Below are 21,451 nucleotides of genomic sequence, written 5' to 3'. Positions count from 1 at the left end.
TGGGGCGGTGGGTGGGTCGGGGGGGGGGGGGGGGGGGGGCCCCGGGTTGGGGGTGGGGGGGGGGGGGGGAATTGTAGTCCATAACATCTGGAGTGCCAAAGGTTCGCCACCACTGCTCCAGTGGCACTGGTCAGCATGAGAGACCAGGTAGCAGGACAGTTGTGTGCTGTGGGGGGTGAAGGGGGAGAAGGGGAAGGCAGTGGCAGCAGGCTCTGCTGGGAAGTCTGGCCCCCGGCAGCTGCCCCGTGTTTGTGTTATATTGATGCCGACTCTGGTCCAGGCCGTTCAAACATAGCCGCTCAGGGGCTATCCAGTTGGCCGTTCAATCTTAAACATCTCTTGTATGAGATACATTTCTTTGTAATATTTTTTTTCCTGGATATAAGTACATATTGCCTTGCAGGCCGAGCTGCATAGGAAAGATATGGCGCTGAAGTTGGAGAAGGAGCAAAATAAGCAACTCTGGGATCGGGACACCGGCAGCAGCGTCGCCGTCGACAATTTGCGGAGAGAACTGGAGAACAAGAACGTGGAGCTGCAGCACATGCAGTCCGTCGTCAACTCCATGAAGATGGAGTATCAGGAACAAATGGAACGCCAGGTCAGGAGAACCGGCTGAAGCCGAGAGCAATAAAAATTTCACCAAGACAACAGGAAATGTCCTAATTATTCTAAATTCCAACACAAATACTGAATCCTTGCTCTTCACTAAGATGTAATGCATTATATCTTGTGCTGTCCCATGCATTTATCATATCCGGAATGTGTATCTTTAAAATATTTTAGAAAAATTATCAGGTACTGAGGAAGATCAAGTGTGTTTTACGATGGCTGATGTATTTGAGGATGTCACCTGTCACCTGCAAGGTAGCCACATTCATGTTTCTCTCTTCTAAATTTAGACTGCAGAAAGGTTGAAACATAAAGGCTAAGTTATAATCTACAATATCATACAAATTTCTTAGCTTTTAAGGTTTTGTTCTTCCGTTTGTTTATAAGATCTAGTTTTAAAATGTATGTGTTTTAATCTTGTTGATTTATTATTGCCTTAATTTGAATGGCCTATGGCTATCAAATAAAGACTGACTGACTGACTGCTCTTCACAAAACTACTTTGGCAGTCATAAGATACTGAGTTGGTTGTGGTGGATTTTCCGGGCTGTGAGGCCGTGGTCTGGTAGATCTTGTTCCTAACATTTTGCCTGCATCTGTGGCTGGCACCTTCAGAAGTGTATCACAGAGAGAAGTACAGACTTCTCTCTGTGATACACCTCTGAAGATGCCAGCCCCTCCCATTCATTCCAGCGAGAGCCAGGCCTGACAGAAGGGGGGTCCTCTGCAACCAGCACAAGAAGTTGAGAGGCCTAATTTTAACCTATTGCGATAGTGTAAAAGTATTTGGAAAATAACTCTCACTTCAGATTTCTGCAATTAAAGAGAAAAACGAAAGCGTTGAGAAGGTGGCCAGTTTGACGGCCCAGCAAGAGTCCATTAGAGACATGCTCCGTGGAGTCGTCAAAGAGCTGACGGAAAAGAAGATAAACCTGGAGTCTGCAGAGAGGCAAGTGGCCGACCTGACGAAGTGTCTGCAAGAGAAAGAGATAGAGATCCAGCTGACCAATGAGGAGATCCAGATGCTCCAAGGACGGGTGGACAGCAACCAACGCGAGCTCCAACAGTTGAAGAGCGAAGGCCATCATCTGCAGAGCGTGAAGTCCGACTGCGAGGCCTTTAAGCTGCAGGTGAAGGAGAAGGAGAAGATCATCGAGATCCTGCAGAAGCAGATCGACAACATGACCCAAATGGTGGGCCAGCACGGGCGGACAGCTGGGGCCATGGAGATGGAAAAATCTCAGCTTTTGAAGGAAATCAGTGACAAGAAACAGGAGCTCCAAGAACTTAAGGTATGTATATTTTCACTATCACTACATGTACCATCTTTTTGTGGGGAGAGGGGGGCGTGTGTAAAATTTCCAGAAATTTTAAAGCCATGGGGGGGAAGGACACACATTTTTTTTATCAGAAAAATGAGATTTGCCGGAAAATTGAAATGTTTTCCTATTTTCCCAAAGCTTAACATTTTACTAATTTAACAACATGAAGTACATTATTTATAACTTAGCGTATAAAGTTAGACTGTGGCACATTAGTCGAATGTAAAGTTCATAAGTAGAAGAAAAAGAGGAGTGTAGTCTTGCCCACGAGGCCCCAAGGAAGAGACGAGACGCGGAGATTTCATCTGGTGGAGAGAGCCAGTAGCAGGAAGCGTGGGATCCCGTGATCCTGGCAACTCTGCCGTGTGCTCGCCCCTCGCACCTTTTATTAGGGTTTCACTGGGGGCGTGTAAAGGGGTCGGGCAGGCGGGAGGTCGGGAGAACGGGAGATCATCATGTGATGCATGATCTCATCGGGCTGCTACGTGCAGGAGGAAGCATCCGCGTCTGGGTCTAATCCTCACCTGAGGGCAAGAGCCCCTTTGTCCCTTTGTATGGGACACCTGGTGACCGCGAGTCAGGCAGTTCATGTCCCGTGACTCACGGGGGAGCGGGGGTTGGGGGAGCGTGTGCGCCCAGAAGGCCGTAGCCGGCACCGGCATTCCAAGCGCTCCTTCTACTGTTCTGCTGGGTTCGCGGGCTCACCCCTACAGAGGAGTTGGATTTATATCTCCCCTTTCTCTCCGGTAAGGAGACTCAAAGGGGCTTACAAACTCCTTTCCCTTCCCCCCTCACCAGTGGCGTATCTGCCTAGGGACAAGGGGTACCCCTTGTCCCCGGGCGCCACTCTTCTGGTCACGTGGGGGGCGCAAAATCGGCCCCCCACGTGACCAGGAAGTCCTGCTGTCTCGTCATTTTCGCGAGCTTCGACCCCGTCCGAGGCACACAAAAATGACAAGACAGCAGGACTCCCTTCTGCTTCCAAGCCCCCTCAACCCCGCCGAGGTGGGCAGGGCAGGGGCAGAGCCTGGGGGACGTCGTGGAGACAGTTTGTCTCCGGGCGCCATTTACCCCTGGTACGCCTCTGCCCCTCACAACAAACACCCTGTGAGGTGGGGGGGCTGAGAGAGCTCAGAAGAACTGTAACTAGCCCAAGGTCACCCAGCTGGCATGTGTTGAAGTGCACAGGCTAATCTAGTTCCCTAGATAAGCCTCCACAGCTCAAGTGGCAGAGTGGGGAATCAAACCTGGTTCCTCCAGATTAAAGTGCACCTGCTCTTAACCACTATGCCACTGCTGCTCCTTTGTTTTTGTTTTCGATTGAAAAAATTGCAGGTATACACAGTACATGTATCTATAATTTTTGGATATTAAGTTCCCCTTTACGACAGAAAAACACTGAACTCTTTTCCATCTGGTCTTATATAGTCTGGTTTCTCAATATTTGACTGTTGAGCAACTAAATCATCACCCTGCCCATCATGCCTTTTCCCATTCTGATTTCTGCCACTTGCCTGTTGCTTTTGGCAAGAATAATTTCCAATTAACCAGGTCTGGTGAGGCTGTGAAGTTCTTTTTTCTTTCAGGCCACGGATGACTTGACAATAGATACATGCAGTCAGACAATAGATATATGCTGAAAATGACTGGATTAATGGCAAGATTGTTGGTTTCACCTCTGCGATATAAAAATGCAAAGTGCCAAACTGAGAATGGGTTTGCTTTCCGTAGCTTTCTCAGGATCACAAAGACAGCCAGATTCGTGAACTAGAGGCCAGCCTGAGTGAGATGGAGCTGGACAAGGTTAAACTGGCAAACATGAACGCCGAGCGGCTTCGAAGCATGAAAGAACTGATTCTGGAACGAGACAACCTGGTGACTGCAGTAAAATGCAGTCGTTTTGAGCTGGCTGCGCTTGCAGGTAAAAACCACCAGATGGCCTGTTCCCAACCTTCTTGCTGGTCCCCACACTATCGACTTTCTCTATGACAGTGGTGGCGAACCTATGGCACGGGTGCCAGAGGTGGCACTCAGAGCCCTCTCTGTGGGCACGCGCAAACAGAGTGCCCCCCTTCACATCTAGGCTGGCCTGGGCCACTGGGCTCGATTATTAGCATTAAACCTAAGACCTAGTTTTGGGAAAGCAGTGTAGGTAACCCTGTTAAGTGCTCTTAAACTACCCCGATTTTCGTAGTGAGAAGGGAACTAAAGGTGTGATCCTTTACCTGGTATTGGCCTTGGTTTGCTTTTGTGGCTTGCTTCTAAAGTAAACAGCAAGGGTCATAATTCACCCATTAATAGAGTTGCATAGTTTAGCTTCAAAGCAAAACCACCGACTTCTACTAAAGCTTGCCTCCTGACTAACGCATATAAGAACCAACTTCATTTTCTAAACTAAAACCTCAGTATTCAGGTTAAATTGCCGTGTTGGCACTTTGCAATAAATAAGTGGGTTTTGGGTTGCAATTTGGGCACTCTGTCTCGAAAAGGTTCGCCATCACTGCTCTATGACCTAAGGATTCTGGGCAGAGGCTCAGTGTCCCCAGGAACTTTAGAGACATGGCAAGGTTATGGAAATGATGTTGGGCTGGGTGACTTTGGGCAAGTCACAGTTCTTCGGAGCTCTCTCCGCCCCACTCACCTCACAGGTTGTTTGTTGTGGGGGGAGGGAAAGGAAATTGTAAGCCCCTTTGAGTCTCCTTACAGGAGAGAAAGGGGAGTATAAATCTAAACTCTTCTTCTCACCATTAGCTCTGATCATCTTTGTTGCTTTCCTTTGCATCTGCTCCATTGTGTCCATTTCCTTTTCAAAGTGAGATCTTTATGAATTAATGCCATAAAGCCAACCTTCTACAGAAGCCATTTCTCCAGGTGAACTGTTCTCTGTTGCTTGGAGAATCTCGGGTTCTTTTCCCTCCTATTAAACTCCAGACCAGCTGATTTCTCAAAGATTTATTGTAAACGTTCAAAACAAAGAAATAAAACATAAATGCATTTAGAGAAATTGACCAGCTGAATGCTTCTTGTGGATCTCTTGGGACCTCCAGTCAAGAGGTGCTTCTCTTAGCTTAGCCCATGATAGAGTCACCTAGGCTTTGTTCCCTTATTCTCCAAGAAAACTTTTACGGCTCGCCATGAGGTTTCCAAAACCTTTGACGTTTCATCCTAGCACCTCTGCATAGTTTCCTGTCCTCCCTCCAGGAGATCAAAAGGCAAAGATGCTTTTCACAGTCATATGTGACTTCCCTTTACTGTAGCGATAGCATCATTCCATGACACGCCCCTTTTGGAGATGAAGTCTGTAAACTCCATGTTCACATACTTCAGCTTCCTAATAATACTGGTTGCATAATACCACATGTTTCTAGCTAATACATAGTTCAGCTAACTATTTTCCATCACAAGTTGTAATCCCAGGAGATCTCCAGCCACGACATGGACTTGGCAATCCTATCTACCTTACTCTTGGTATCACCTTTCTGCTTCTGATGCTCTGGATACCGCTGCCGCCCCAACTGGGTCATGATAGATGTGTATTGACAGCATGCTATTCATACCAAAGGCATGTAATATTCAGCCCATGGCTAAAAGAGTTAATGCTGTGTCTGACACCTTGCAGAGAAGTCTGATGTTGCAAAGAATGATTACCGAATAAAAAACGAAGAGCTGGAAACCACTGTGACCAAGCTGAAAGCGCAACTGAAATCTGCACAGATTGAACTGGAGCAAACCAGAGCCACATTAAAGACTGTGGAAGGATCTGATGGCCACGGTAATCCCAGAAGCATTCGTTTGGGTAGCGGCTGATTTTGTTTGCAAGAGGAGATTGCATTATGTTGGGGTTTTTTAAAAAAAAACTTAGTTCTTTTTTATTCTGATTTTCTTATGGGAACATACCATAGATAATTCTGAATTAGACCTCAGTGTTCCATTTAGAGCCAAAATGTTGCTAGGACTGAAACTCCTTATAGCTAAGGATAGTCAAAGTCAGTGGTTTTCAGAGAAGTTATTGGGGCCTTACTACACTAGAAATTTAAACATGTTTAAGGCCCTTTGCGGCCTGGGGCCAGAGGTGGGATCTAGCAGGTTCTCACAGGTTCCCGAGAGTAGGTTACTAATTATTTGTGTGTGCCGAGAGGGGGTTACTAATTGGTGATTTTGCCACGTGATTTTTGCCTTAGTTACGCCCCTCCTCTCAGCAGTAGTGCGCAGAACTTGAAGCAGTCTAGCAGGAGGTGCACTGCGTGCGTGGCAGCCTGCGCCTGCGTGCAGTATCTGTTTCCACCGCCCAAGGATCCGAGCATGCAGCTGGCTTCGTGGTCGCTTTGCTTACAGCCCTCTACCCAGTGGAAATTACCCCACCCCTGGAATGCCCGGCCATGCCCCCATTGTGCCCCGCCCAGCCCCATTGGCGCTACGCCACAGTTTGAATCCCACCACCATGGAAACCTGTTACTAAATTTTTTGGATCCCACCACTGCCTGGGGCCCTCATATCTTCGAGACTGTCTCACCCCATATGTCCCTAGTAGGCCTCTCTGTTCGGCAGAGGCCAATTGGCTGGTGGTCCCTTGCCTCTCAATGATGCGGCTGGCCCTGGCCCCTGCCTGGTGGAATACTCTTCCATCATCTGTTAGGGCCCTGCGGGACCTTGTTGAGTTCCGCAGGGCCTGTAAAATGGAGTTGTTCCACCAGGCTTTTGGGGAGGCCGGCCGCGGATTGCCTGCCCCCCTTTGACGCCTTATACTGTTATTATGCCACCTCCAGCACTGCCAGCATTGTAGTTCCATCTTTGGCAGTAGGGTCCGTCCCCCAGCCTTGGGACCGGACGCCATTCATATTAATGTAATTTTTAGCTAAGATTTTATGATGCTGCCTTGTTATTTTAAAGATTTAATATTATAGTGGTTATCAATATTGTATTGTTTATTGGCCTATGTGGCCCTTGTACACCGCTCAGAGTCCTTTGGGGGTGAGCGGGTTATCAAATGTAATTATTATTATTATTATTATTATTATTATTATTATTATTATTATTATTATTATTATTATTATTATTATAAGCTCGAATTGTAATGAAGGCCAACAACCAGCTAAAGATCTGGCAGCTGTGAAATCTACAATAATAGTCATTTTCTGCTAGAAACTCTAATTCTGCTGGTGGACTAGAGCTCTTCAGCAGTGAATTCTCAGGGCCAGTATATATCCTCCAACCCATGGTAAAAAGAAACTCTCACAATAATTCCAGTGTCTCGTTCCCCATTGGTGGAGGAGAATATCCTTGTGAGGGATGTTGAAAAGCTGCATCATCAGAGGAATGCTGGCAGAATAACTTTTTGGGGTACCTACCTGTACGTGGCATCTACTGAGGCAGATATATCCCTTTTATAATGCCTCGTAAACAACTCCAGCATGGTACCTGCAAAATTTCAGAGTGTTGCTGTATAGGTCTGCAGTAGAACAGCTATATGCGAGTCTATGTCAGGTCTCGAGACTGAAGTCAATAAGTGGACTCTGGATGCTGGATCAGAAGTCTTTATTGATTACAGTTATTACTTGGCTTTCAGAAAGCCAGTTCTGCTCAATTACCAAAATACAGTTGCTTTTATCCCCTTGGAGTTCCCGCCATAAATTCCCCCTCCCGGTTTCCCATGGAATGTGAGAATAATACAGTGGAAGAAAGATGCTTGGGAGTTGAGAGTCTCAAGGCCAGCGCAGCGATAGTTGTCAGCCACCTGCCACCCTCTCCCACTGGGAAGGTGCCAGGGCCACTCCTACCTATCTACAATTGCAAGCATCAAAGGAAAAGGAAAGGGAAAAGATTCATGAACATATCAGGCCCATTAACATAACATATCCCCTCAGCCAGGTGTGAGATCCCATGCCTATCCCCTGCTCTTTGATGGCAGGAGAGAAGGCATCCTGACGTTCTAGTAGCGCCTTAGGGACCAACAAAATTTCCAGGGTATGAGTATTCAAGAGTCAAATTTCCCTCTGTCAGATACGCTTTGACTCTCAAAAACTCATAGTTTGGAACTTTTGTTGGTCTCTAAAGCGCTACCAGGATCAAATAGTTGTACTCATGAAAACAAGATGCCGGTAACACATGGGGAATCGTGTCTTTTTTTACAGCCATGAAGGTTGCCATGGGGATGCAGAAGCAAATCACAGCCAAGCGAGGACAGATAGATGCTTTGCAGAGCAAGATTAAGTTCTTGGAAGAAGCAATGACCAACGCGACTAAGGTCCAAATGGCTAAAATGCTCGATTCAGATCCATTTCCCGTGGAGGTTTTGCTCCAGTTGGGGTGCCAAACTGAAATATGTTTTTCAGCATCCCCTCATTGTCTGCTATCCTTGTTTTTCCTCCCCTACCTTGGGGCTGTATGTTTGTTCGTTTTGTACATATTTAAACTGTGTTTTAGATACGAACAGCATCAACATAACCTTTATTGACATCATACAACGAAACAGTTTACAACCATTTGTTTTAGGGCCTTTCCCCACTTACCGTAAGCCCTGCGCTACTTGAGGAGAGTAGCGCGGGGTTCCTCCTCCCTCCCCACGGCAGGGGCGGCCACAGCGCAGCCGCCCCGACGCTGCCGCTGTCGCGCCCCCTTAGCGCGCAGCATCCCAGGCGCTCTTCCGAACGGCGCCTTTTGACGACCCCGCACAGAGCGCGGGGTCGTGGGGACGCCTTGGCTACATTGGATAAGCGCGCTGAGAGGAAGCGCATAGGGGGGATGGAAGAGAGTGGGGAAAGGCCCTTAGATACTTTTTAACTTTGTTTTTAATTATTTTGATGGTGCACCTTTTGAAGGGGGCAGAGTTTAATGGTCTTAAAATGTGATTTTATCCTTATATGTTGGGCAGCCCAATCGGGGGTGGGGTGGGGGCAGACTTATCTCAGGAGGCAGCCAACATGTTTTCCCCCTCTGCCAATGCAGAAGGTAAATGCGCTGGCAGGGGAGGGAAACACGAGCTGATGGGCGCCCCTCAGCCCCGTTGCTGCAAAAGTCAGAAGTCACAGCAGAGCCGTGCTGGCATCCACAACAGATTTTGGCTGGGCTGGGGGGCTGGCCGGGGCACTCGTGAGGATGGAGCTAACATCAGTCGATTCCCAGTTAGGGTTTGCGGCTAGTTGCCCTGCAACCCTGTCCCTTGAAGTCCTTTGGCCCCAATGAAGGGCTTTCTGGCAGCAGGGACGGTTTTTGCTGTTTTCTCCCTTCCTATGCCTCTGGAAAGCTCTTTGAAGGCATTGGGGAAGCGCAGAAGGAGTGCTGCCCCCAGCCACCTCGACTGTTTGGATTGCGTTGTCAAATAGTTAACTGCCTTGATGACCCTTGTAACAGTAGAAAGACAGAATACAAATTTAAATACGTACATAATGAATATATATCATATAGTAATCGCCATTTTGTTTCAAGAAGAGTTCCCCGAAAGTCTGCTGATGGTATGGGGAATAGGAGAAGAAGAAAGTTTTGGATTTATGCCCCACCTTTCTCTCCTGTAAGGAGACTCAAGGTGGCCTACAAGCACCTTTCCCTTCCTTTCCCCACAACAGACACCTTGTGGGGCTGAGGGAATTCAGAGAACAGTGACTAGCCCAAGGTCACCCAGCAGGCTTCATGTGTAGGAGTGGGGAAACACATCTGGTTCACCAGATATGCCTCAGCCACCTTAGTGGTTTTGGAAGGTCTATCAAGGAAAACTGTGGGCGAAACATGCCATGTGGAAGTTTCATGTGTGAATGCGTTTGCATTTGCAATAACAATGAGAGATCTATGGAGAATGGTGGAAGCAATCGTAAGTATTAAATGTATTCTAACCAGGGGCGGAGCCGGAGCAAGAGGAAACTGCGCCCGGGACACGTGCGCGCCCCGCGCCCCTGCCGTAGCACTGCCCGCCCCGCCCCGCAATGTCAGTTGAATTGCATGTTTTCTCTGGGGGAACTGGGTCATCATTCAAAGTTGTCTTTTGCGCAGGTTCTTCAGAAATTGTCCACTGATTCAAGTTCTGTGCATTCTGCCTTCATCTGTGTAGGAGAAGCATTGCCTGAAAGAAGAGAGAAACAGGTTGAGCCAGGAGCTGAGCTGTCTGGCTTCTTTAAACAACAAAATGGCAGGGGAACTGGAGATTCTGCGATCCCAAGACAAACGCATGAAAGAGAAACTGCATACTATGGAGGCAGCTTCTAATAAGGTAGCTTTTCACCCCATCCCTCCACTTCATCTCCCAGGGTAATATTCTCAAATGGGTAATTGTCCACTTTGGGGCAGGGGGCTTGAGTGGTTTCCCCATTACTGATGTGCACATAAATTACAGTGGCAACAGGGCTTCCACCTGGCAGGTTTCTCTGCATTTCTTTGCCCCCTGGAGTGGTCACTTTTCATCACCAGAGCACAAGCGCTGTTGCAGTTTTTAAAATGAACCATAACGTATCATTATATCAATGAAAATGGAAGTTCACAAAAACTTCACACATATTGTTATAATGGCATATAACCGTGGTGGCGAACCTTTGGCACTCCAGATGTTATGGACTACAATTTCCATCAGCCCCTTCCAGCATGGCCAATTGGCCATTTTAAAAACTGCAACAGCCAATTGGCCATGCTGGCAGGGGCTGATGGGAATTGTAGTCCATAACATCTGGAGTGCCAAAGGTTCGCCACCACTGGCGTATAACAATTTTTTTCTTCCCAAGGAAAAGGAAAGCTGAGGATTCAGTTATCCACGTTGTTACAATAGTATATTAATACAACTGTATTCTAGTGCTTATTTTTTAAAAAATAAGCCCCCAAATGGCAGGGGGAGGAAACAGCCCATTGGGTACTTACTGTGAAGAGTTCTTCTCTTCTGAGGAAAAGAGGACATCTTGTTGAGTGATTACCACCATCTAATTAGGGAGGCAGGAACTAATTTTTTCCCCAACTTCCTGCCTCTGTGGGAGTCATTTTTCCAGTTCTGGCGACTCTGTAAGCAGTGAATTACACTGAACTTTATAACGAGGTACTGTAACTGTAAATTGTAACTATAACTATAAGCTGTATGTCTCGGGATAGGACAGGCTATACGTATTAATCAGTGGTTGAGGTATGGTAGAACGAAGATGATGGTGACCTGAAAGCCAAGATGTCCTCCTTTCTTCCGAGGAGAAGGACCATGATGCTTGGGGAAGCAGGAAGAAAATGCAGTCCAAGCCCATTGAACCTGGGGCAGGTTTTCTAAGGTGATTGGTTTATCAAGCGGAACTCCTAAGATGCAAACCTAGCTTTCCAAGGAGAGTATTAACCCCTGAGTCATTACTAGGGAAAATGTAGCCTGATGCAAAATAAGAACATAAGAACATAAGAAAGAGCCTTGCTGGATCAGACCAGAGTCCATCTAGTCCAGCTCTCTGCTACTCGCAGTGGCCTACCAGGTGCCTTTGGGAGCTCACGTGCAGGATGTGAAAGCAATGGCCTTCTGCGGCTGTTGCTCCTGAGCACCTGGACTGTTATGCATTTGTGCAATCTCAGATCAAAGAGGCATCTAAGATTGCAGCCACAGACCGACTTCTCCTCCATAAATCTGTCCAAGCCCCTTTTAAAGCTATCCAGGTTAGTGGCCATCACCACCTCCTGTGGCAGCATATTCCAAACACCAATCACACGTTGCGTGAAGAAGTGTTTCCTTTTATTAGTCCTAATTCTTCCCCCCAGCATTTTCAATGGATGCCCCCTGGTTCTAGTATTGTGAGAAAGAGAGAAAAATTTCTCTCTGTCCTTATATAATAGACAATGGTAGGGGCGCAGAAGGAGGCACAGGGCATCAGCAAGCTGGGCTAGAATCATAGAGTTGGAAGAGACCACCAGGGCCATCCAGTCCAACCTCCTGCCATGCAGGAACACACAATCAAAGCACTCCTGACAGACAGGTGGCCATCCAACCTTTGTTTAAAAACCTCCAAAGAAGGAGACTCACGGGGAAGGAGGAGAGGTACGGGGCAGGGAGAATTTTCTGCCCCCCCCCCCCCAAAAGGCAGCAGCCCAGGGACATTTGACCCCATATGTCCCCCTGGGCGGTACGCCCCTGATTGACCCCATCCAAGACAGAAGATATCTTAAGTCCCTGGTCTGCTTTTCTGCTAACCCAGAGCAGGATTAAATTTCACAGGTTTCCTAAAAGCTTCCTCTCCTTTTACCATGACACTCTGCATCTACATCTCCTAAAAATTGCTGCTGCCTCTTAAAGTTCTGTTATGAAGGTTCCTCGTCTCCAACGTCCTTCCTTCCTTCCAGGCGTCTGTGCAGTTTGCAGAATGTCAATGCATCATGCAGCAGCAGGAGCAAGAAATGATGCGCTTCAAACTTCAGCATGCTCTGGAAGTAAAAGTAGGTATTCCGTCTGTCGCTTTGCAATTGAAGTGTATGTTACCATCTAAGGGGGAGGGGCAGAAGTCTGTTACCCTGTTTCCCCGAATATAAGACATCCCTGAAAATAAGACGTAGTCGAGGTTTTGCTGAAGTGCGAAATATAAGGCATTCCCCGAAAGTAAGACGTAGCAAAGTTTTTGTTTGGAAGCATGCCCGACGAACAGAACACAGAAAAATAAGACATCCCCTGAAAATAAGACATAGCGCATCTTCGGGAGCAAAAATTAATATAAGACACTGTCTTATTTTCGGGGAAACACGGTAAGTCCAGGGTCTAAAATTATCTAATTATCCAGTGGAAAGAGAGAGAAGGCAGTGTGGTGTAACCCAGTCTCATCAGATCTTGAAAACTAAGCCGAATCAGTGCTTGGATGGGGTACCACCAAGGAAGGTTCTGCATATCGGGAACTTGGTTAAAATAGCACATTTTGCTCAGTCATGAAGTGTGATACTGAGTGCAGTAAATGCATCTCCTAAAAGTATATTGCAAAAGGTAACACTCCTATGTTTGTTCAAGTAGATTCAGTTCACATTCACGTTGTAGTTAAAAGGAGATGGCGAAAGCTAATTTCCCTGTCACAAATGGCCAACTGATCAGGCGTCATGTGTGTAGGAATAGGAGGCATAGTTTCTACAAGAGAGACCTGTAGAGATGTATGATTTTCTGCCTCCTCCCCCCCGTGACCCAACGGTGACCTGCCTGGGGCAATTGTCCCCAGGGTGTCCCATTGAAGCTACACCTCTGCTGTCGGATGCCAACTGCAGCAGTGATCCCGGCAAAACTATATCGGAGGCATTAAGGTTTCTGTCCACAAGAAAGAATTGATTCCATCTCTCCGTGGCCACCTTTCCATTATGGATTTTTTGCTAGAACTTCAGTCTTTTTTTAAAAATAGAGATTTTCTTCCTCTGACTCAGTTTCCTTCTTCCGTAGGATCTACAAGGGCCTTGCTTTACACGGGGATCCTCTTGTGTGAAAATGCGCCATTCAGTTCTGCCCCATTCCCACCCGTGCAGCACTCCGTCCTCCGAATCCTTTGCTGGCCACATGACTCTTGTAAGTATCTCTCTAGAGCAGTGATGGCGAACCTATGGCACGGGTGCCAGAGGTGGCACTCGGAGCCCTCTCTGTGAGCACGTGCACACAGAGTTTGTCATGTGGGGGGCAGAAAATCACCCCTCCCCCACACACACACATCTAGGCTGGCCTGGGCCACTGAGCACAACATGTGCACACCTTGGTGAGCAGAGAGGACTTGGCTGGCAGGCTTGGTGCCTGTGCTCTGGGTGGCTGCTGCCCGAGGGGGGGGGGGCACAGAGGAGGCAGAGATGCTAGAGAGGCACAGAGTGGTACACGCGGGACTTGCTGGAGGCTAGAGCAGGCTGGCCTCTGCTCGAGCGGGTGGGGCAGAGGAAGAGGGAGCCAACCATTTTTTTTATAAACGAAAACCTCAGCATTCAGGTTAAATCGCCAGGTTGGCACTTTGCAATAAATAAGTGGGTTTGGGCTACAATTTGGGCACTCGGTCTCAAAAAGGTTTGCCATCACTGCTCTAGAGCCACCCTTGAATCAAGCCAGGGGGGTGCAGAGGTGGCTCTATGCTGTGTGTATAAAGTACCACCAAGTCATAGGCAACTCGGAGCAATCCCTTCAGGCTCTCAGTGCATGAGACAAATAGAAGTACCGTTCTCCGCCTCTGCATAGCAACCCTGGGCTTCCTCCCATCCAAGTTGCAAACAGGGCTGATCCCGCTTACCTTCTGAGACACGATGAGGTTGTGCTAGCCTGTTAGGCAGCTCAAAGTCTGAACTTAACTATCATGACAGTATTTATATTATATTACTAGCCCGTGGGCACGTGCTAGCTACTTGATTCAAGGAATAGACATTCCAAAATAAATTTATGCAGTCCTGTAAATGTCTCTGCATTCGTGAGGCTGTTTTCCTTTTCTCTGCATGGTCTATGGTGGGGGAGCATGGCTTATCTGGTGAGCAGCAGTGGCACAGTGGTTAAGAACAGGTATAATCTAATCTGGAGAACCGGGTTTGATTCCCTGCTCTGCTACTTGAGCTGTGGAGGCTTATCTGGGGAACCAGATTAGCTTTTGCACTCCAACACATGCCAGCTGGGTGACCTTGGGCTAGTCACAGTTCTTTGGAGCTCTCTCAGCGCCACCCACCTCACAGGGCGTTTGTTGTTGGGCGGGGGGAAGGGAAAGGAGATTGTAAGCCCCTTTGAGTCTCAATCCCCGGCATCTTCAGTTAAGGATCAGGTTGTGGGTGATGCAGAAGACCTCAGCCTGAGGTCTTGGAGAGCCGGTGCCAGGTGGAGTAGACAGTACTGGTTTTGATGGACCAAGGTTATGGTCCAGCATAAGGCAACTCCTGTTCGTAGGCAAGAATAATGTGATTCCTTTAATCCTCAACTGAATTCTTGTGCGCTTGGTGTGTGTGTGTGGGGGGGGAGGGGTTCTTAACTCAGTCACATAAGTGTTCCCACCATTCGTTCTATTTCCTGATACCTTCCAGGACCAATGCCTTTGTGGGGGATAAACTCTGGGGGTGGGGGTGGGTTACTTAGAAGTATACAGGGAAAGGCATACTCATCTGTTCATTATTGTTAAAATTTGTGTTTCCATCCAGATGTTGCCCAGGGCCAGCACCGCAAAGGAGGACCCGTTGCGCGATTTAAAGCAAGTTCTCCACGAACTGCGAACGACAGTCGACGAAATTCCTTCTGCGATTCTTCCCAGGAGAGAAAGCGACAGCGAGACTGACTCTCTGATGGAAGCCGCCTGCAATGCTCTGTAAGGGTGTGCAAAGAATTGGGGGATTTGCATAGCAAAGTTGCACAGTCATAGAAACATAATACCACATGCAGTAAACAGGCTCCAAGGAAGTATATTACAAAAAAAGTTTAAACCTTCATGTTTTGATGTCGATTGAGTTTATTTATTTATTTATTTATTTATTACTTAAACTTTTATACCGCCCCCATCCCCGAAGGGCTCTGGGCGGTGTACACACAAAATATAAATACAAATAAACACATTATTAAAACCCTTAAAACAGCGATAACAATAAAAGAGGCGTCCGCCAACCCCAATTTTAAAAATTCTCCCCGGGGAAAAAGAGAGGGGGGGGGTGGAGAGTCGTGTCGGATGGTAGGCCCAGGGTATTTAAACCGGATTAGGGGCCGACTGAGGTACCATTCAGCTGACTGGGTCTCCGAGAGGCCCTTGAAGCGGAATAACTCCGTTTTGACATGGCCCCAAGCGGAACTGGATTAAGCGTCACCTGTGCAGGGCCCGAATAGCCTGGAGGAAGGGTGTTCCACCAGGCCGGGGCCAGAGCCGTGAGCACTCTGGCCCGTGTGGAGGCCAGCTCTTCCATCATTGAGGGGCCAGGGACCACTAATAAATTGGCCTCCGCAGAACGAAGAGGCCGTGTCGAGGAACATATGGGGGGGGTGACGCTTGGGTCTCGAGAAGGCACGAGGCTGTCCCCAGGCCGCTGTAAGGCCTTGAAGGTCAACACCAATACCTTGGAAGATGATCCGGAACTCCTGCCCGGGAGCCAGTGCAGCCGGTTGGCGCAAGCACAGGCTGAATATGGTCGTAAATGGCGCTTGCCTGTGAGTAAGCGCGCCGCTACATGTTGAACCAGCTTTAGTCTCCGGAGCAGCAACGCGAGCGGGAAGGCCCGCGTAGAGCGAAGTTACAATAGTCTAACCTGGAGGTGACGCGCCATGCGTGGATCACGCAGTGGCTAGGTCCGCTTCCTGGAGAGAAAAGCCAGCGCCAGCCGTCGGGCCTGAGCGAAGGTGGAAAAAAGCAACTGGTTGTATGGGCCACCTGGGTCTCCATTGAAAGAGACGAATCCAGGTGGACCCCCCAGGTTGCGCGACGGAGGGGGGTCGGGCGCCAATATGGCCCCTCCCACACCGGCGGCTGAAAAACCCACTCTCCCTCAGCGGCCAAGCCAGAGGATCTCCGTCTTCGATGCGGTTCAGTTTTAACCTGCTTTCTGCCGCAATCCAACCAGCAACCGCCTCCAAACAGTGTTGGACAGCCGCAGGGGCGGCTACTGCTCCCCCCTCCATCAACAGAATGAGCTGCGTGTCATCAGCTGTACTGGTGACAGGTCAGCCCAAAACTCTGTACCAGTTGGGCAAGGGGTCGCATATAGATATTAAATAGCAGCGGGGATAGTAAAGTTCATATCGGTGCTGCAGTCGAAAGGAGAGGGGGAAGCCTAAAGGCTAAAGGCTACTGTTCCCGATCACAAGTGGCCTGCTAGTCTGGCCGCATGCGTCGGTCGTTCAAATGGCCTGGTTTCTGCAGGAGAGACCTGTAGATGCATCTTGCTCCTTGCAGGTCTGCCAGGAGAGCAGACAAAGAGGCACAGGAAGAGAAGAAGGGTTCAGATCCCGGGTTGGACAAAGAGAGGCATCCCATTCATTAAGAAAACAGCACACTGGGGAGTTGGCAGCACGGGTACAGACAGGTGGCAGGGGAGGGGTGTGAGTAGGGAGTCAGCAGCAGTGGGGCCCCATTGGATGTCCTCAGCCCAGGCAGCTGCCCCACTTCAGGGCATCCTGGCCCCAGACCTACCTTCCGCCAATCCTCCTTTCCCAGACTCTGCTTTTTTGCCCTGATCGCTTTACAGGCCTCTGTCTGTCCCTTTCTTAGCCACCATGTTTTTCTACTTTACATCCCTGAAGCCTTTCTTGGTCCCTGATCCTCTCAACGCCAGAGAGAAAGAGATCCACAGAGCTAACGTCAGCTCGAGATTCCCCTCCATAACACTAGAGCCATTCAGGCTGTCGCTTGTTCATATTTGACCACTGTCACCAAAATCCCTGAGCGTGTTTCACTATAGTTAGGCATCTTTTCTAGCTAAAAACATGGCAACTTTTAAAAACTTGTTTTCAAATAGTTTGTCTTAAAACTCCATCACTCTTTGGGGTGGGTCCAGCTTGTCTCACCAAAAGATAACACCAGAATTGTATATTAATCCACCATTTCCTGGACCTTCTTTGTTCTGGAATGCCCCGTATGGGTTCCAGTGCCTGCCTAGTTCTGCCTCCAAGGCGCGAGGACCCAAATGGAGCATTCAGGAACAAAGAAGGTCCGGGAAATTAATATAAAATTCTGTTTTTATCTTTTGGTGAGACAGAGCAAAGAAATGTAAACAGTTATTTGCAGTATGATTATTTTTTTCCTCAGAGACCTCTCCAGCAAAGAATGTATTAGCAGAAGACCACATGACTCTTTCAGCAGGTGAGACAAATTCTACTGGGCGCTATAATTGTTCTTTGACAGTCAAAACTCTGGGTTGTGTGTGTTATGCTAGTTCAGGGGTAGGGAACCTGCGGCTCTCCAGATGTTCAGGAACTACAATTCCCATCAGCCCCTACCAGCATGGCCAATTGTAGTTCCTGAACATCTGGAGAGCCGCAGGTTCCCTACCCCGTGCTAGTTGCACTTTTAGTAGTGTATGTATTTTACATATAAATTGTTTGAGTTTCAATAGTCATTCAAACCGCTCTTCTAAGGTTGGCCAGCAGATGGCCCATGGGCCTACTATGCAGTCCCTGTAAAATTCCCTCAATTCCCTCCCTGTGTATAAGAAAAGGTTTGTCACCCTCCTTCCCATGTTGTAGGGGTCCCTCCTAGCAGCATTGGAGAGCCTCCCTTGTCCCCAGGGCCAGTTGTGTGTCCTCCTGTCGGCCTTGGGCAGCTCAGCTCCTTCAGCAAGTGAGGGCCAAAGAGAACAGTATTTTTGCTAATACGTAGGCTTGCCAACCTCCAGGTGGGGCCTGGATCTCCCAGTATTAATATTGATCTCCAGGCAACAGACATCAGTTTCCCTGGGGAGTGTAAAGGATTTGGAGGGTGGACTCTCGGGCATTACACCCCGAGGAAGTCCTTCCCCTGAACCTCGCCTCCCCCAGGCTCCACCCACCACATCTCAGGTCCAGGTTCCTGGATCCAAAAGGCTTTTCCCACAATCAGACCGAAGCTGCAGGGAATTTCCCCTGTGGTAGCCCAATTCTGTTCTGGAGCTCAGCGTGGTGGGAGGGTGGGGGGCTCCTGTCCCCTCCTGTGCCTTTTTCCTGAGCTTAAACAGCCCCGTCTGGGAAGTTATTTGCATAACTTTGGAGCTGCAGGAGTACTCCGTGCTCCAAAATTATGCGAATAGCTCTCCAGCTGGGCCATTTCAGCTCAGGAAAGCAGGGGGAGGGGGAGGGGGAGGCAGCAGCCTCCCCCCCCCCCCCCCCCCCCACACACACAATGGAAACCCAGCAATTCTGTTAAAATCCTCTTTTGTAGTTGGGCCCTGGTAGTGCAGTCTTATGCAGAGTTCCTCCAGTCCACTCCCATTGAGCATAGACTGGATTAAAGCTGTGTGGGATTCCCACTGTGACTCACTCAAGGGAGGACTCCTTGCTTGGGCGGAAAACAGTACCTATGTCCTGCAGCGCCTCCTGTCTGTGTAGTAATAGAAAGACGTTTCCTTGTGCACCAGATGGGGTTCCTGCCAGGGTAGAAGCTGTGTCTGTGTGTGAATGCCCACATGCAGCATCTTCCGTGGGCAACTAGCTTAAGAAGTGGGAGTATCTGGACCAAAAGAAAGGGGCAGGAGAGGTGCCCTGGCAGAGGCCCTCTGGGGCATCCACCCATTTTGCACAAAGGGATGGATGCTTCCTGGATCCATGCCGGGCGCTGCTTTATGCTTGGCCACTGCTGTTCTCCTGTTAGCTTTCTTTACGGGCAGGTTCCTTGTGCCAGTTTCCTCAACACCTTTCATGGTAATCAGCCTTTCCACACAGGGACATCCCAAGCAGAGATGTGCCCATCGACGTCCCCATGAGGCAGGATACTTTCAGCAGGTGAGAAGCAATCGCTTTGTGAAACAATCTCCAAACCTTGTGAGTTGGTTGCTGCTTTGTTATCTTACGCATTTTTAGGAAGGAAAAATATTTCCCAGAAGCATTATAACATGTCACTACAGGGGAAGCAGAAGCAACAGTGTACCTTCAGTAGGACACATTTAACATCTGCTTGGACCTTGTGTTCTTTAGTCAATTATCTGTTTTAGAAATTCTCTGCTGTAGGAGACTCAAAGGGGCTGACAATCTCCTCCCCCTCCCCCACCAACACCCTGTGAGGCAGGTGGGATTGAGAGAGCTCCAGAGAACTAGCCCAAGGTCAACCAATTGGGGTGTGTTGGAGTGCACAGGCTAATTTGAATTCCCCAGATAAGCCTCCACAGCTCTAGCGGCCGAGCAGGGAATCAAACCCAGTTCCTCCAGGTTAGAATACACCTGCTCTTAACCACTACGCCACTGCTGCTCCTCAGGCCTCAGACAGTCCTGCCTGCTCGTCTGAAGTCTTTTTCTTCTTGCAAACCCTACAGTGAGCCCCTGTGATTAGGGCAAAGTTCTCCTCTTGCTGGCTTTTTACAGGTTGTGTTTGTATGCCGGAGTGTTACCAAAGAGCATAAGGATTCTGCTGCAAGCCAAACAATCTTGTTGTATTCTTCAAAACATTCTCTTGGCAAAAAAGGCATCTTACAAATCAAATTTCCGGCCTTCCCACATGGCTCTGGGACAACAGATTGACAGCTCCATTTCTTTCCACACACAGGGAGCCATTATTGTTGCACACTGCAGATCTTGAGGATCCAGACACCACACTCACTTTTCCATCCGGTGGTGAGTTTCCAATGCTTGCATTAAGAATGGGTATTTGGCGCATAGTATCCATATGGGGAAAGAAAAGAAAATTAACTTTGGTCTTTAAAATCTCCATTTGCTCAATAACCAAAGTATCTGGCAAGACGTGTTCCTCACTCCCACTCTGCCTTGCTCATCTAAGAACTGATCTTCCTGTTGGATTTCCTGCCAGGCCAGCCTGATCTCAGAAGCCAAGTAGGGTTTGGCCTGGTTAGTACTTGGGTGGGAGACCACCAAGGAAGTTTGGAGTTGCTATGAAGGGGCAGGAAAACGTCACCTTACAAGGTTGCCATAAGTAGTCTGTGATTTGACAGCATTTTCCACCACCGCCCCTCAGAGATTTCTAGGATTTCCTGGGTGAAGGGAATAATTACCGATACTCTTTGAAAACTTTATTAAACATTCTCTTTCAGTTTTTTTCAATGATCCTTTTTTATCGAATGTATTTAGTGACTCGTACGATCTTCACTTCCACTTCCCGGTACGCCACTGCAAAGAAACTGTCTCCGGAGGAGCGGTTCAAGGTGAGGTCCCCTGTGCATACGTTGCTAACTGCTCCACTGGATGACTTCAGGGCAGTTTCCGGTCCCCCGCTGGAACATCGTTCATGTCTGAAGAAGAGCAGCTCTCCAGAAGCCTCGACCTCCTGTAGAAGTAGGTGTCTTTTTCCTAGATGAGTCATGAGGAAAGTACCCATAAATCTCTGGGGAAGGACAGGTCTAGGCCTCTCCAGTGATCTCCCCAGCCCGCTGCAGATGTCAGGAAGACTTAACCCATGCTAACTTCCAACTGTGCCAGCCCTGGGCTGGGTGCGCATGAGAATCCTGTCACATACAGGACTTAATCCACAGCTTGTTTTTGCATTATCAATGCTCAAAAGTTTCATGGAACAACATACTGAAAGCTGAACCACATATGTTGTTGTTCCTCATAACCAACAAACTGAGAGAATCTGCTTGGCCCAGAAGAGGCTGTTATGGCTATGTTGGTTGTGAGAACAGGTCCTTTCCCTGGAGTCAGTGTGGCCCACTATAATTTGCACCGTTTTGGGACTCCTGTTATGATGCTGTAGGCTGACCGAGAACATTTCTCCTATAACCAGATTGTCCATGCGTCAAGATCAAATGACAAAGGCACCTTGATGGATGATGTTATTCACTTACCTACAGGCGATGGAGGTCTTTCTTTTGGGCTGTGATAAGGTTTGCCATGGGTGTGGATCCAAATTAGATGTTTCTACAGGCACACAAGGAGTGCGATTTTCCCCACCTTCTGCCTTCTGTACTCAAGTTCTTGAAGGAGATCCCCAGGAACAAGATTTCAGGAATCATTTTGGAGTGGGAAAATCACACTCTGTGAA

At 48.4% G+C, this 21,451-nt stretch overlaps 1 protein-coding gene across 1 annotated transcript; it reads left to right on the top strand.

The window, feature by feature from the left end:
* Positions 1-403: 403 nt before the first annotated feature.
* On the top strand, positions 404-20,768 carry LOC125425166 (coiled-coil domain-containing protein 158-like). The gene is made up of 13 exons (XM_048482710.1): positions 404-601; positions 1,422-1,904; positions 3,666-3,855; positions 5,554-5,706; positions 8,066-8,178; positions 9,976-10,134; positions 12,216-12,308; positions 13,285-13,407; positions 14,994-15,157; positions 17,579-17,632; positions 19,186-19,245; positions 20,003-20,070; positions 20,542-20,768. Exons 1-13 carry the CDS (start codon positions 425-427, stop codon positions 20,766-20,768), a joined length of 2,064 nt encoding a protein of 687 aa, XP_048338667.1. The 5' UTR covers positions 404-424.
* Positions 20,769-21,451: the final 683 nt, after the last annotated feature.

Source organism: Sphaerodactylus townsendi, unplaced genomic scaffold (genome assembly GCF_021028975.2).
Source record: "Sphaerodactylus townsendi isolate TG3544 unplaced genomic scaffold, MPM_Stown_v2.3 scaffold_20, whole genome shotgun sequence".
Taxonomy (NCBI): domain Eukaryota; kingdom Metazoa; phylum Chordata; class Lepidosauria; order Squamata; family Sphaerodactylidae; genus Sphaerodactylus; species Sphaerodactylus townsendi.
Note: the sequence above shows the minus strand (reverse complement) of the source record. Positions and strands in the feature narration are given on the sequence as shown.